The sequence below is a fragment of the Diadema setosum genome, chromosome 6 (genome assembly GCF_964275005.1).
Source record: "Diadema setosum chromosome 6, eeDiaSeto1, whole genome shotgun sequence".
NCBI classification, from domain to species: Eukaryota; Metazoa; Echinodermata; class Echinoidea; order Diadematoida; family Diadematidae; genus Diadema; species Diadema setosum.
The window spans coordinates 29,374,024-29,387,334 of NC_092690.1; the positions used below are offsets into that span (position 1 = coordinate 29,374,024).

General features: G+C 40.1%; 2 protein-coding genes across 2 annotated transcripts; both read left to right on the forward strand.

Moving 5' to 3' along the window:
- Positions 1 to 1,834, forward strand: LOC140230294 (uncharacterized). Its single transcript, XM_072310459.1, has 2 exons — positions 1 to 469; positions 912 to 1,834. The coding sequence occupies exons 1-2, from the start codon at positions 1 to 3 to the stop codon at positions 1,832 to 1,834; spliced, it is 1,392 nt and encodes a 463-aa protein (XP_072166560.1).
- A 4,043-nt stretch (positions 1,835 to 5,877) lies between these two features.
- On the forward strand, positions 5,878 to 10,153 carry LOC140229824 (uncharacterized). The gene is made up of 2 exons (XM_072310053.1): positions 5,878 to 6,805; positions 7,860 to 10,153. The coding sequence occupies exons 1-2, from the start codon at positions 5,878 to 5,880 to the stop codon at positions 10,151 to 10,153; spliced, it is 3,222 nt and encodes a 1,073-aa protein (XP_072166154.1).
- The last annotated feature ends 3,158 nt before the right edge of the window (positions 10,154 to 13,311 follow it).

Below are 13,311 nucleotides of genomic sequence, written 5' to 3' on the forward strand. Positions count from 1 at the left end.
ATGAATGGTCTGAAACCTTACCGGTCTTCGAAGTCGAGACCGCGAATGAACAGCGATGTGGCTGTCGATACAAACAACGACTCACCAGCTCCCGACATCATTACATCCATTGACTTCGCAGAAAGCGACATCAGCGATTCCCTCTCTGACATCCAGCCCACCGTTGCGCAGAAGATCTCGCTGCCACGCACCTATTTCCTGTGCATCACGCTAGGATTCTTTGGCGCGCATTACTACTACCTCGGTCGACGCACGGACGGAATGCTGTATACAGTAACTTTGGGCTTTTTCTGCATCGGCTGGGTTGTAGACTGGTTCCGAGTACCTTCTCTAGTGGAAAAAGAACGACAGGCGAGACGAGAACGAGCTGAAAATGGATACACACTCTTCGCAGCGCCTTACGGAGAGCTTCGGGAGAGATCGGTTCTGTCAGCCTATCTATATTGTATACCACCTTGGGGATTATTTGGTAAGAAAGACAGAGATGTTTCGCACTGCATACATTTCAGTATTGGCTCATTTTTATAGTCTGCTTGTTAATTGTTGATTTTCAATGCTTTGATAGCTGTGATATCTGACGTGGAAGACAACTAAGCACTGCCTTAAAGGTAAAGTCACTAAGGGATTTGATTTCACATTGGCCTGAATCTACTCTATTCATATAATATAGGGACCCTATGATCTTATACTTATGCATTTCTTTTATTTGTTCATCGTTAACAAACGATCCATTGATATAAATGCACAATACGTCTTCAACATCAAAAGTAGCAAAATAATCTGGATTAGTCATCTCAAGATTGTAAAACAAAGACAAATGCTTAAAAAGATATTAATACTTAACTGCATACGCTATTAAAAGGGTATTGCAACGGTTATTCATTCCGATTTGGTTCTCTCTACTGTTATAGGTATGCATCACATGTACCTAGGAACCTTTCGAAATAACGAAATTTTCCACCTGATATATACGGCGACACTTGGCTTCGGAGGGCTCGGCTGGCTATTCGACCTCTTTCGGATCCCGAATCTTGTCCGAAGAGCCAATGACGACATCGAAGCTCTGCGATCCGGAAAACCAATCTCGTCAGACACAGCAGATACACTGCATCTCGACACAGCGTACATGCTAGCCTTTCCACTAGGGGTTTTTGGCCTCCATCATTTCTATATGAGAAGGCATTTCTACGGGATAGTGTACTTATGCACGCTCGGATTGGCTGGTGTTGGAGTCTTGATAGACTTAGTACGTCTGCCGCGCTTATTCAGACATAATCAAACTTGTATGAAGGAAGTGAAAACTACTGTTTTTCGCTTGGATGATGCATTCATCCTGTGGTTTCCTCTTGGGATACTGGGATTACACCAACTCTATCTACGGCGCTGGAAAATGGGCGTGGCGTATTTCTTCACGTTCGGATTTCTGGGCGTTGGTTGGCTCATTGATGCGTTTAGAATGCGTTCATTGGTGGAAGAGAGCAACAAAACGCGCGACTCCGATCTTCTCTGGCAGCACGTTTTCAAGAAACGGGAGACAGTTCACGCAAACACAAACATCTTTGTTCCCAAAGAGCTCTACAAGTATCCAATCACGGACGAGGATGGAAACATCCAGGTGTACGCGTTTCCACTCACACCCAATGGGAAGCCATCTTGGCTGCTAGGGTGGGCGTGGTCTGTCAAGCAAACGCCACAGAATGGATTTGTCGTAGCCAGCGAACGCGATGAAAGTCCGGTCCACAGAGAACCGCTAATAGATGAATCTCCAACCGGTGACACGCAGTCACGCAAGCATGATGCGGATGTCTATGAAATATCGTTTGTAGCAACATAAGCTAACAAGAAATAGACATATACTTTTTTTTTTTTTTTGGTAGCTATCGCTGAAGAATGAATCCATTGTATCGTCAGCTGTTTTCATTGAACGCGTTTTGGACGCGTGAAAGATCTGCAACGTGGGCAGCCATCGAATTGCACTAGAAATAATACGTTGGCTCTTTCTATAGGTAGAGAACAAGACTTTCTAGAAACGACAGACGGACCTTTGTAAAAATGATAAAATGGATGTCAATTCAACTGCATTATATTTTGTATTTCAGCCGTAGATGGTGGCCTTGTGCAAACACGACTTATATACTGGGAACAAAACTTGAGAAGTGTACTTCACCAACTGTGTGCAAAAAGACGAATAAACAAAAACTATGAAACAGTATCAATTTCATCTTGCAGCAATATGTTGAAACAATGTATATACAATAATGAACGCCATTTTTATTTAGCTGTGTGACAGTGAAAGTTCTTTCGACTATCTAGCAAATTTGTGACGCTGATAGGCTCCTAAGAAGTGCACTTTGAACACGTATTTTTATATAATCAGAGCCTTAAAATGGATTCTACAACTGTATTTGCTACTTGAGTGGTTTTATTTTGTATCCGAACGGAATATTCAATCATGAGGCGTGAACAAAATGTGAGTCTGTGTGCTGGTTTATCTTTTCAGTAAAATGCGACGTAGAGAGAAAAGCGAAGATACAATGTTTAAGCCATTAGTTTGCCTTGGATGAATAGACAGATGCTTCCATTGACGAATCTTTCCTTGATTTCAGCAGAGATGAATTGGCTTTAAAACTAATGGAGTTGATTTCTTTTTCGTTACAGATATGCTGTCTATCCCTGGCAAGAATAAGTTTTCCTCAACAAAACATATGAAAGAGTTCCACATCAGCCATGGAAGAGATACGAAGTTGAAGTTTTACTTAAAGGGGACGGCTAGTAATCGATATTCACGTAATGTGCAGATTAATGCCCCGTCACTGACCAGGCACGCTAACCTGGAAACATGAAACTGCACATTACTTGAATATGAGACCATTCTGAAGCAAATAATTTTCACACAACAATAGGTATATAATGTACTCTTAAATGAATCCCACAAGGATTGGAACAATCATCCTTCAGCATTCCCACTGATTCCCACTGATCAGTTACTAGCCATCCCCTTTAATGAGGTATCTTATCTATTGATTTAGATAAGATATTTCATTAAGTGAAATTTCAAGGTAATATTTATACAGCTGAAATATGCGATTTTTGTCATTTCTGCAAATGAAATGAATAAAGAAATCGAGTATCTGAATATAAGAACGACCCAAGTCCATGGAAGACCATTTCGAGTAAACTTAAAAATACTTCATATCTTTTTATTTGTCCGATAATATTCTATTTAACTGTGATGGGAAGGCAACATTGTATATACAAATTAGAACATATATTATTATGACAATTAACATTTATATTAATTGTGGAGAGGCCATTTTGTGTGATGGACTTGGGTCGTTCTTTGAATCATATACATGATATTCTGCTATAGATATGAGAGAAGGATGAGAGAGGGCGCTATTATATGAATGTAAAAATGACCCAAGTCCTTCATTCCTACATTAACATAAGATTTAACTCATTCATTTCAGGCACTTTCGGGGGTAATTAGGATTTATAATTTATACACAAGATGAGTCCATGCATAAGCTACAATTTCCCATGTCAAACTGAATTTGGCCAAAAATTGAACTTGGGTCGTTCTCATATTCAGGTCTTCAATTGTTAGAGTATGACATCATCCACTTTGAATATTCATGACGACTGGTCATAAAGTGTTTTCCTAAAACAATTTGAAATTTTAGAATGTCATAACTTCTTTATGTCCAATCCGATTTTGATCATTTTTGCACAGTTCTGCAGGGATTTTGTTCTCTTTCTTATGAAATTAATACAATTTTGGAGTGGATTTCTTAAGGACAGAAAAATCCTCATAAAGCAAGCAACCATGGGGCCGACGGCTTTAGCCCCCTTCCCCTCCCCCTCCCCCTCCCAAGGACTAGTAAATGAGGATTAAGTATTCGCCTAGTCACATTTTTTTTTACTTTTATACACTGCTGTTTATGGATCACTAAGTATATACTCAAGAACAAAAATAAAAACAATACAGATAACAAGCAATCGATTTCGGCTAACAACTCAGCAACAATATTGCAATAAACTAGTTTTTTGTACTCACTGTAGGACAATTTGAAATGTATTGTTGTGTTTATGTCATTTCTAGAGATCGGCATATTGAAAGATTGTCGTACTGGAACACTATTGCTGCGACGTCTCTTAGCGTTTCCTGAGGCAGTTGTTATAGCTTTTCGTGAATCCAATCGTAAGTCCTATTTAATGTAAGCTGACAAATTTCCTCCTTGAAATAACTGCAAAAAATTGATCAATCATCACCTCGTTGAGTTGTTCTTTATTGCAAATGTTTGACAAATTGCCCTTCATCGATGTAAATACATCGTGATTATTCAGTCTTTTGAGTAATGACCATGATAAAGATCATGGGCATACATAACACCCTACAAGTATGTCCATGGCTTTATTGAGGCCATTACTAAAAACAATGAATAATCGGTGTTTATATAAATCGATGAAGTGCAATAATTCATCAGTCAGTTTCAATATTATGGTCTCGCAAATGTTATTTTTCTTTTAAATAGACCTAACAAAAGTTCAATGTACATCATCTTTGATATTCACCTTAACTTAACAACAACTTACCTTAACTTAACAACTTAACTTAACTCACCTTAACTTAACAACTTAACATCATGAGCATTTAACCATATATTTTTTTTGTCAACTAAATCAAATTGAAAAAGAATGTTATTGATCTGAGAAAATAAAGTACATAGAGTTGTTCCTAGAGTTTTGAAAACATGAAAAATTGTACATTTGAGATTGGAATCGATGCCTCTGCTTACTACTGTCCTACCATGTGTGTAAGTGTATAATTTGTGCGTGGTGCCAACGTTATGAACTTGGAGTTAATATAAGACACATGATGATGCAAATATTGTTGTGACAAGATAATCATCTCTTTTAAACGAACGCTTCAGAAGTGCAGTCGTCCATAGCATTGAACATTTTGTGAGATATTTACCCCTACTAATCCACTTTTTCGCATATCAGCTATACAATGATTATGAAATCCTGGCTTTATTGTTATCTTAGGTAATACACACCAAAAGAATGTGTGTTATCCAAAAACAAACCTGCGCATAAATTTGCATATCTCAACTTTGTATATAGGTGTTGTTTTCAGAAGATTGACCTACTAAACTGAAGTTGTGTGTCACTGAGCACGAGTCAGTGGGTATCCTGATCATTGCTGACAGGCTAACGACATGAACGAGTAGTAGTATGACAACAAGCAAATTAAAATATCAATATCTATACCTAGACGCTATGTCAGACTTGACTCGTTTGCGCTGGGCTCCCATGGTGCATTGCAACCATTAGTATTGATAATACATCACTCAGCAAATAGACCTAGATGCAGACCGCCTATTAGCTTGTCCTTTATTTGCTTTATCAAGGTTCAAGCACGGATGCTATGGGCTGAGTTGTTCAGCGGTTTATTTTGCAAAAATTGAATGGTTAATATTTACCGGAGTCAAAAAATGATCGCAGCATATTATTGCATATCAAGGAAGTCTTCTTAGTACCTATACACCTACTCCGCCTAGAGGGAAGTAGTATGCAAGAGGATAGGATAAACAACGAAATTTTATTTGAAACTAGAATTAGAAACCTTCTTAGTGTGGTATTCAGCAACATATCGGAAGAAATAGAATGCAAGAGACGGAGGTGGAGTTTGAGTTGAAATGCATCAAACTGCCCGTAGGATGACGTACTCGAAGATGAGCTCACGAATCTGATATTCGTGTAGAACGTCTTGCTATGCTCAAACAGCGACCATTCAGTGCGACGTCAATATGGACCAAGGCGTTACTACCTCCTTTTTGGACTTTGAAATATGTGCTGTTGAGTTGACTTAATATGGAAACCTTGGGAGTGAGTCACGATACATCAGACACCGCGTACTCTGAGGACACTTCTGCAACGGTAACAAGTGACGCGATGAACACGTTCGGTGTCACGTCTCATCTCGCTGGGGCAGATTCAGAGACCTCAACCGAGGTGGACACGGGAAGGGACAGTGCTGTCCAACCCTACAGACATGACCCGCATACACTAGGGAATTACCAGCCTGTATCTGGGGATGATTCATCGGGAAATGACCACTCGAGTGTGACCATGGAAAGGCAAGACCCTCCTCACGAACCTGAAGCCCCCTCCAGAGAAGGATATGCACATGGCGATGACAACCAATCAACGACAGGTGGTGTCATCCCTAGCATTATTTCAACAGAGGAGAACAATCCCGGCGAGGGCAGTCGAAGTACACCGAGTGTAGAGGAAACCAGAGGATCTGTGGCGGAACCACCACCCTCAGGAACTGGTGGAGTAACCCCTCTTCTACCACCGCAGACTGTGCGGAGGGGCAGCACCGACCACGCTGCAGCGTCCGGTGATGACATCCTCCACATTCACGAAGATACCTTTGCGGAATCCACTTCAAACGTCCCTCAGAGGGGGAGTCAGAATCCGCTCTTACTAAGTCCGGAGAAATCTCTCTTTGAAGCCTACCTCCTATGTGTTCCCTTCGGGATCTTCGGAGCGCATCACTTTTATCTTGGGAACAGATCCTTTGGCTTCCTGTACCTGTTCACCTTTGGGCTATTCACCATTGGGTGGATAGTTGATCTTCTGACCCTGAAGTTTACTGTGAAAGAGGTCAACAGACAGCTGAAGGAGGCAGACGAAAATGGGTTGAAGACTGACGATTTTGGCAGTTTCAGTCGGCTCTACGAGACAACTCTCCTACAGGCTTATCTGTTCGCTCTCCCCCCTCTCGGGATATTGGGTAAGCTTTTTACAACTTCGATTATTCATGTTGAACGTATCCGGGCAGTTACCCCCGGCTAAACTGGTCAGTTTACGTGGTAAGGTTAGAGTAAAGATTAGGGTTAGGAGTTTGGGTTAGGATTAGGTTCAGGATTAGGATTAGGGCCACGGGAAGGGTCCGGGGTAATTGCCCAGAGGGTAATTGCCCTAGAGCCATGTTGAAGATTATAGATATTATTATCAATATTTTGTTAGACGGCATGCACTTGTTACCCACTTCACTCACAAAATACATGCACGTACTCCACAAACACTACCAGATGAAGAATTCCTATGGAAATGTTTTTCACTTTGACTTTTGCAAAGGGTCTTGGTATATGAATTCGTACCTAAAGTCTTCGTGTCTTTATTAGAGTATTTTCTTACAAATACAAGAGGGTTTTTTTTTTCTTACAAAGAACACCTAATTTTAGACAAGTACATGTACATATGAAATTCAATCAAACAGATTTGTCGAGTTTCCTTAAATGCAAGAAGAGGAAGGCACACCAAACATTTTGTGCCATTAATATTTTTGTTTCACTATCTAATAAAGCTGACAGGAGTGATTCCACGTGAGACATTGAATCTGACTCATATCCCTGAAAAAAAAAAAGCTTAGTAGTAATGCAGCATGGTGTGCAACAACTTATACACATCTTGGTATGCCACTTTCAATTCCCTATGTAGACATTATTGCAGAAGTAATGCCTAAACAATAGGCGTTACAGACATTTCTTCAAAGATGAGATATTTCATACAGAGATATAACTGAGGGAAACAGCCAGATGGTCGGGAAATGCTGTTGAAGCAATCCACGCGTAAGGATATATACCTACATCTTATAGTTATGTATCTATGATAATCACTTTAATATTTACCTTCACCAATACTAAAACATTATTTTGATGATAAGCTTGAATAGTGAGATAATCAACCATATACCTAAATCGTAAACTTTTGATGAAGTTTATAATTATGCAGCATATGATATTGGTTACCGTTTCGATGTTTTCACATTATTTTATACATAGGTTGCCATAATTTTGCGATGGATAGGATCAGGTTTGGTGTCCTCTATTTCTTCACCGTCGGTCTCTACTTCTTTGGCTGGATTGCCGATCTCATCCGAATGCCATTCATTGTCCGTAGGCGCAACAGAGAGGTGCGACTCTATCGCCAGGGTCTGCCGCCCCCGCCGGCCTGGGAGAAGCTGTACCTCGATGAGGCCTACGTGCTTGCTCTGCCACTGGGTGTCGTGGGCTTACATCACTTCTATCTTCGGAGGTACTTCTTCGGCGTCGTCTACGCCATGACACTCGGGTTGTTCGGGATACTCACCTTCATCGATCTTTTCCGTATGTCGCGTCTGTTGGAGAGAAGAAAGACTGAACTCAAGGAAAACACGCGTCAAATTTATCTGGATGACGCTTACATGCTTGCTGTTCCTTTCGGGTTCCTCGGATTCCACCACTTTTACATGAAGCGATACGCTTGGGGATTTTTCTATCTCTTTACCCTAGGACTCTGCGGAGTGGGCTGGATTGGAGATCTCTACAGGCTGCCCTCGCTCGTCGAACGCGAAAACGTCTTGATCAAGTTCCACGACCTTACGCGCATGTCCGGTGACGAACAAGCGAGGGCGCCCAACAGGTACAACATCATCGGAACACGGATGAGGCGACGTGAACCGACGAGTATCTCGCAAGAATCTGTCCAAGAAAATGACAGAAATGTGGTTGAAAATCCTATTACAATTGACTTGTCCACCCGGTTGACGCAGGGCGTGTCTCCGCAAATAATAATTGAACAGAATATACCTCCTTCTCCCGGTAATGCTCCGGTAGAATTGGGGCCACTCTCAACAGAAACATCTAGAGAGCAGTCTAGTGGAAATAGAAATACACTGTCACCGGATGTAAGAGAAATCAGTGAATTTCAGTTTGAGACAAACGTGGTTGCGCCATCACTGTCTGAACATGCTTCTGGTCCACCATTGCCACCAACAGAGGAACCGAGAGAACAACATGTAGATCAAATCATGCTGGTAGCCATCCCTCTTGACGAACACGGACAACCTCTGTGGGCCCAGGGCCACCAGACGACTGCAGAGGAGATCGCTCAATTCCGACAACGCAGTACTCCGTCACCGAGGCCAGGAGATCGTCCCATGTCACAACTTTACGACGAACCACCTCCGCCGTACAGTCCACCAACACAAAGTTTAGATTACAGGCCCTTTACGGCTCCGGTCGACACCCAGACAGAAAGATTCGCACACCAATCCTCGCTAATCTCCCCGCAACCTCGAACCGCACGAGTGGATATCCGTTCCCGCAATCAGTCAATTGGAGAGTCAAGTGGTATGATGCACGATGCAATTACAGACGAGAATCACGAAGATAGAGGTACGGATTTTGGAGACAATAATCATGAAGACAACAGCTCTATACAAACAGAGGAGGCCCAATATAGATTTATCGCACAAGTTGAAAAATTTCGTAATCTTTCTGTGTCACGCCCCCAGACATCGGCACCGATGCAAGAAACGTCAAACTGTGTCACTCAGACTCGGAGTACCGAGGAAGAAAACGACTCCGTCGATACTTATCCCAAAAGCAAAGAGGAGCGAGGAGATTGGCTTGATGACGACGACGACCTAGTAATCGGCAGAGCCCGCGATATCGAGGGCAACAATACGACGATTCCTGATAGCTCAAGTCATACTGAAGTCGACGACGGTGAGGGAACCAAGAACGTCCTCGATAAGGAGACTTTGAAGGACATGAGGTCGGATTGGCTGGATGATAATCACGAGTTAGTCGTGGGACGCGCAGGGGACTTGATTACGTGTTCAGACAATGATGAATCCAGCGGCCATAAGTCATCGCGAGAAGGAGGTGCTATGCCTGACAAAGAGGGCGCTTTATTGGAAAGCACTGGGGTCACCACTCGAGGTCTCGACTACTTCCGGGGTACAAGTAACATTGACGCTGTAGTGACTACGCTGGTGAGCAAAGAAGGAACAGGAGATGACGGGTTTATTGAAATCAATGAAAATGAAAACGTTGAAAGTAAAGAGAGCCATACTGACACGTATGAACCAATGGTCAGGCGTGACCCAAATGACACAAACACATTGGAGAAAGGGTCACACTATAGCGAGGCAGATGCAATAAAGACCAACAGTGAATCTGACATTGGACGTCTGCAGACTGATTCGCCTTCGAACCGCACAAATGTATCAATTACTGTTCACAATGACGAAGGCAGTGAAACTGGTGTAAGTAGCTCCAGACCAGACATCCATGAAATGACAGAACTGTGACGATATGATTATCTCGGTAATGATGAACTCCCGGTTTCAAGGAGCAAGAATTTGTTATTAATAGGAATTAGAAAACATTTATACCATACTTGTTTAAGCATGCATAATAGACTCAGCAAAAATAGAAAGTAAGCACTTTTTTCTAATTCTTATTTTTCATAGAAGATTTTCATGAAAATCAATGCATATACCAAATTGAAGGTAATTCAACTGGCTATCAAACTAGTAGGTCAATATAAACGGAAACGCATGAGTGAACGCATTTGTTTTTGTCTAGCAAGGCACAAAAGTAAAAATTGCAAAAATTGACATGCTTTCTTTCATTTGGAAATGCCCTTCAAGATAACAATGACAACAAATGACCAGTTTAACACAGTGGGAGACATGAATGAAATAACAAAAATATGTTTTTGCTCTATTTATCTCTTTGTAACTTCAAACAAAATCAAACTTAAATAATTAAAGGGGGAAAATAAGAATTTTCTGTCAACTCAAACTTCAAATGACATAGGGAGAAAGGGTACAAAGATGATTAAATGAACAGAATATCTTCATTTACATGATTCAATTCTTTTAATGTAGTAATTTAAGAATTCATGAGACAAATTCAAGAATCAAATATAATTTATAATTTTCGTACTTTGAGAAATTAATTCAAAATCCTACCATTTTTGTTTATATTGCTTCTTCTCGCATTTCATTTGAATTTGGATTTGACAGAAAATTCTTCATTTTCCTCCACTATCTAGCCTTTATTGATCTTTTGGGCGTCAAAGATATTATAGAGGTTATAGCTCTTTACTTTTGCAACTTCCTTCATGTTATTGTTTTGTGTTAAATTTGTCTTTTGTTCTTATTATTACATGGAATAGCACTTGTGAAGAGCACGCATGAATGACAACTTGTTCATATTTGCAATTTTTACTTTTGTGCCTTTGAAGAGATAAACGTAGGTGTTCACTCATGCGTAAAGTTTACCCTTTTATCGACCTACCAGGTTGATAGCCAATTAAATTACCTTTCATGTGGTGTATGATACATTACCTTTTAGCTAAATATTCTATGAGAAATATAAACTTGAAAAGTGTTTACTTTTTTCTGAGTGTATGTTTGTTAGGTACGTTAGGGGAAGAGGAAGTATGTCCTTGAGGAGAAGTACACTATAGATCAATCAGTCCGGTTGTCAGAGAAGAAAGCACATCAGGGCCCGTTGCATAACAAAGATGCAATCAAACAATTCAGAAAATCAAACATAAGTCACGTGTCAGCCAATCAGATTTGAGTATTTAAGCCCTAATGACTTATCTTTGATTTTCTGACTTCTGTTTGATCTTACACTGCAAAAAGTCCGGTATTAAATATGAAACACCGAGCTGGTGTTAAATTTCCGGTGCTCATTCATGGTGTTAGATTAACACCTCCGGGTGTCATTTCAAAATTTAAAATTGTTTTTTGAATACTGGTTTTTTAGTTACTGCACTTTTTGTTAATTTTGAACTTCAACAAGACAATAAAGAATTTTCCGATAAAGTACTTGATTTTCGAAAAAAAAAATCTGTAAATACATTTACACCACAGTAACACCAGTTGGTGTGGTCCCCTATTGAAGCTGGACGGGTGTTATACCATTGAAATTAACACCACCAATATCAAATCAACACCATGCGGTGTCATTATTGAATTAACTCTAGCGCAGTGTCAAAACTATCACCAGCCACAGTGTCAAATTAATACCACGAAGTGCCAGACGAACGCTTTTTAACACCGTGACAATACATTTTCAACACCTGTGGGTGTGGTCCTCTATTGAAGTTTGATCGGTGTTAGATTTATCACCCATGGTGTTAAATCTACTAACACCGATGTTTTTACAGTGTAGGATTTAGGCGAAGGACTCTGGTTTGTATAAAAATACTAGTCTTATAAGGAACAGACATTGATACTTCTCATCGGTATGGTGTAGTGCGCCTGGAATCTAGTTCTGAATATTCAAACGTATGCACCTGCAGAGTTGCCAAGTAAGTTAATAGTAGGCACAATATGACGCAGACTTTACTCGTAAAGTTCAGGTTGCTGAAATGTTTCTGATGGTTATTTGTAGAGTTCGCAGAGAAAAACATGTATGTCTACGCTCGAACAGAAAGCAAACAATATATCTATATGCCCAGCCCAGTGTGGTAGTGATGAGTTTTCATACGGAAAATTGAAGGAGGTAAAGATGGATACTTATGTAAACAGAACGTGTTAACTCAAGCTGTGGCAGGCCCTTCCAAAAGAAAATGGATTAAATCTTCTCCAGTCTATTCAATGTTACACTTATTTGACCGAGAATTGTGTCGCCTTACACAGATAAACAGAGCAATATGTATGCATTCCACACAGGCATTGACAGAGGATAAACAAAAATGATGCGTTCGGGTGATAAGTAAAAAGAAAAAGAAAAAAAAAAAGAAGTATCAACATCATGAACACAATAAGTTCTAAATCGAAGAGAATCAAGATAAATTTTCCATGCGCACATTACCCACACATATACAATATATATATATATATATATATATATATATATATATATATATATATATATATATATAATTTATATATATGATAATTTACGGTCGGATCTTGTCATCTTTGGTAGGTATTATAGGTGTGATACACAAAGGATGTCGCATAGTATTATGGTTATGGTATCAAAGTCCTGGCTTTCTGCAACATCCTTCTTTGTCATCTATTACCTCTCTCTCTCTCTCTCTCTCTCTCTACACACACACACACACACACACACACACACACACACACACACATATATGTATATATACTGTATATTTATATGTACGTAATATATAAATATACACGGAAAAAGTACCTCCGAGATCGGACATATTTTCTTTCAAATGGCACACACAGTACACTCGACGTTACCTTCATTCCCCTCTCTATTTTCCTCTCGCTCTGTCTCTATAAAGGTATACCTTCTTATTCATGTTACCCGTTTAGCGCTCAAGCTTCCTGCAATTGTTAAACGTTCCTCCGGTAACCTCATGAACGTTGAAAACGCTTATAACTTTCCAGTGGAGCATATAAAGACTGCAAGACACATTAGTAAATAAACACAATATCTAGCTAGGTTCATGAGTCAATAAAAAAAATCATGA

What these genes read in the sequence shown, in the direction of transcription:
- LOC140229824 (XM_072310053.1), top strand. Translation starts at nt 5,878, where the DNA reads ATGGAAACCTTGGGAGTGAGTCACGATACATCAGACACCGCGTACTCT. An exon ending in CCCCCCTCTCGGGATATTGG is followed by an intron (nt 6,806 to 7,859) that starts GTAAGCTTTTTA and finishes TTTTATACATAG; the next exon opens with GTTGCCATAATTTTGCGATG.
- LOC140230294 (XM_072310459.1), top strand. Translation starts at nt 1, where the DNA reads ATGAATGGTCTGAAACCTTACCGGTCTTCGAAGTCGAGACCGCGAATG. An exon ending in ACCACCTTGGGGATTATTTG is followed by an intron (nt 470 to 911) that starts GTAAGAAAGACA and finishes CTACTGTTATAG; the next exon opens with GTATGCATCACATGTACCTA.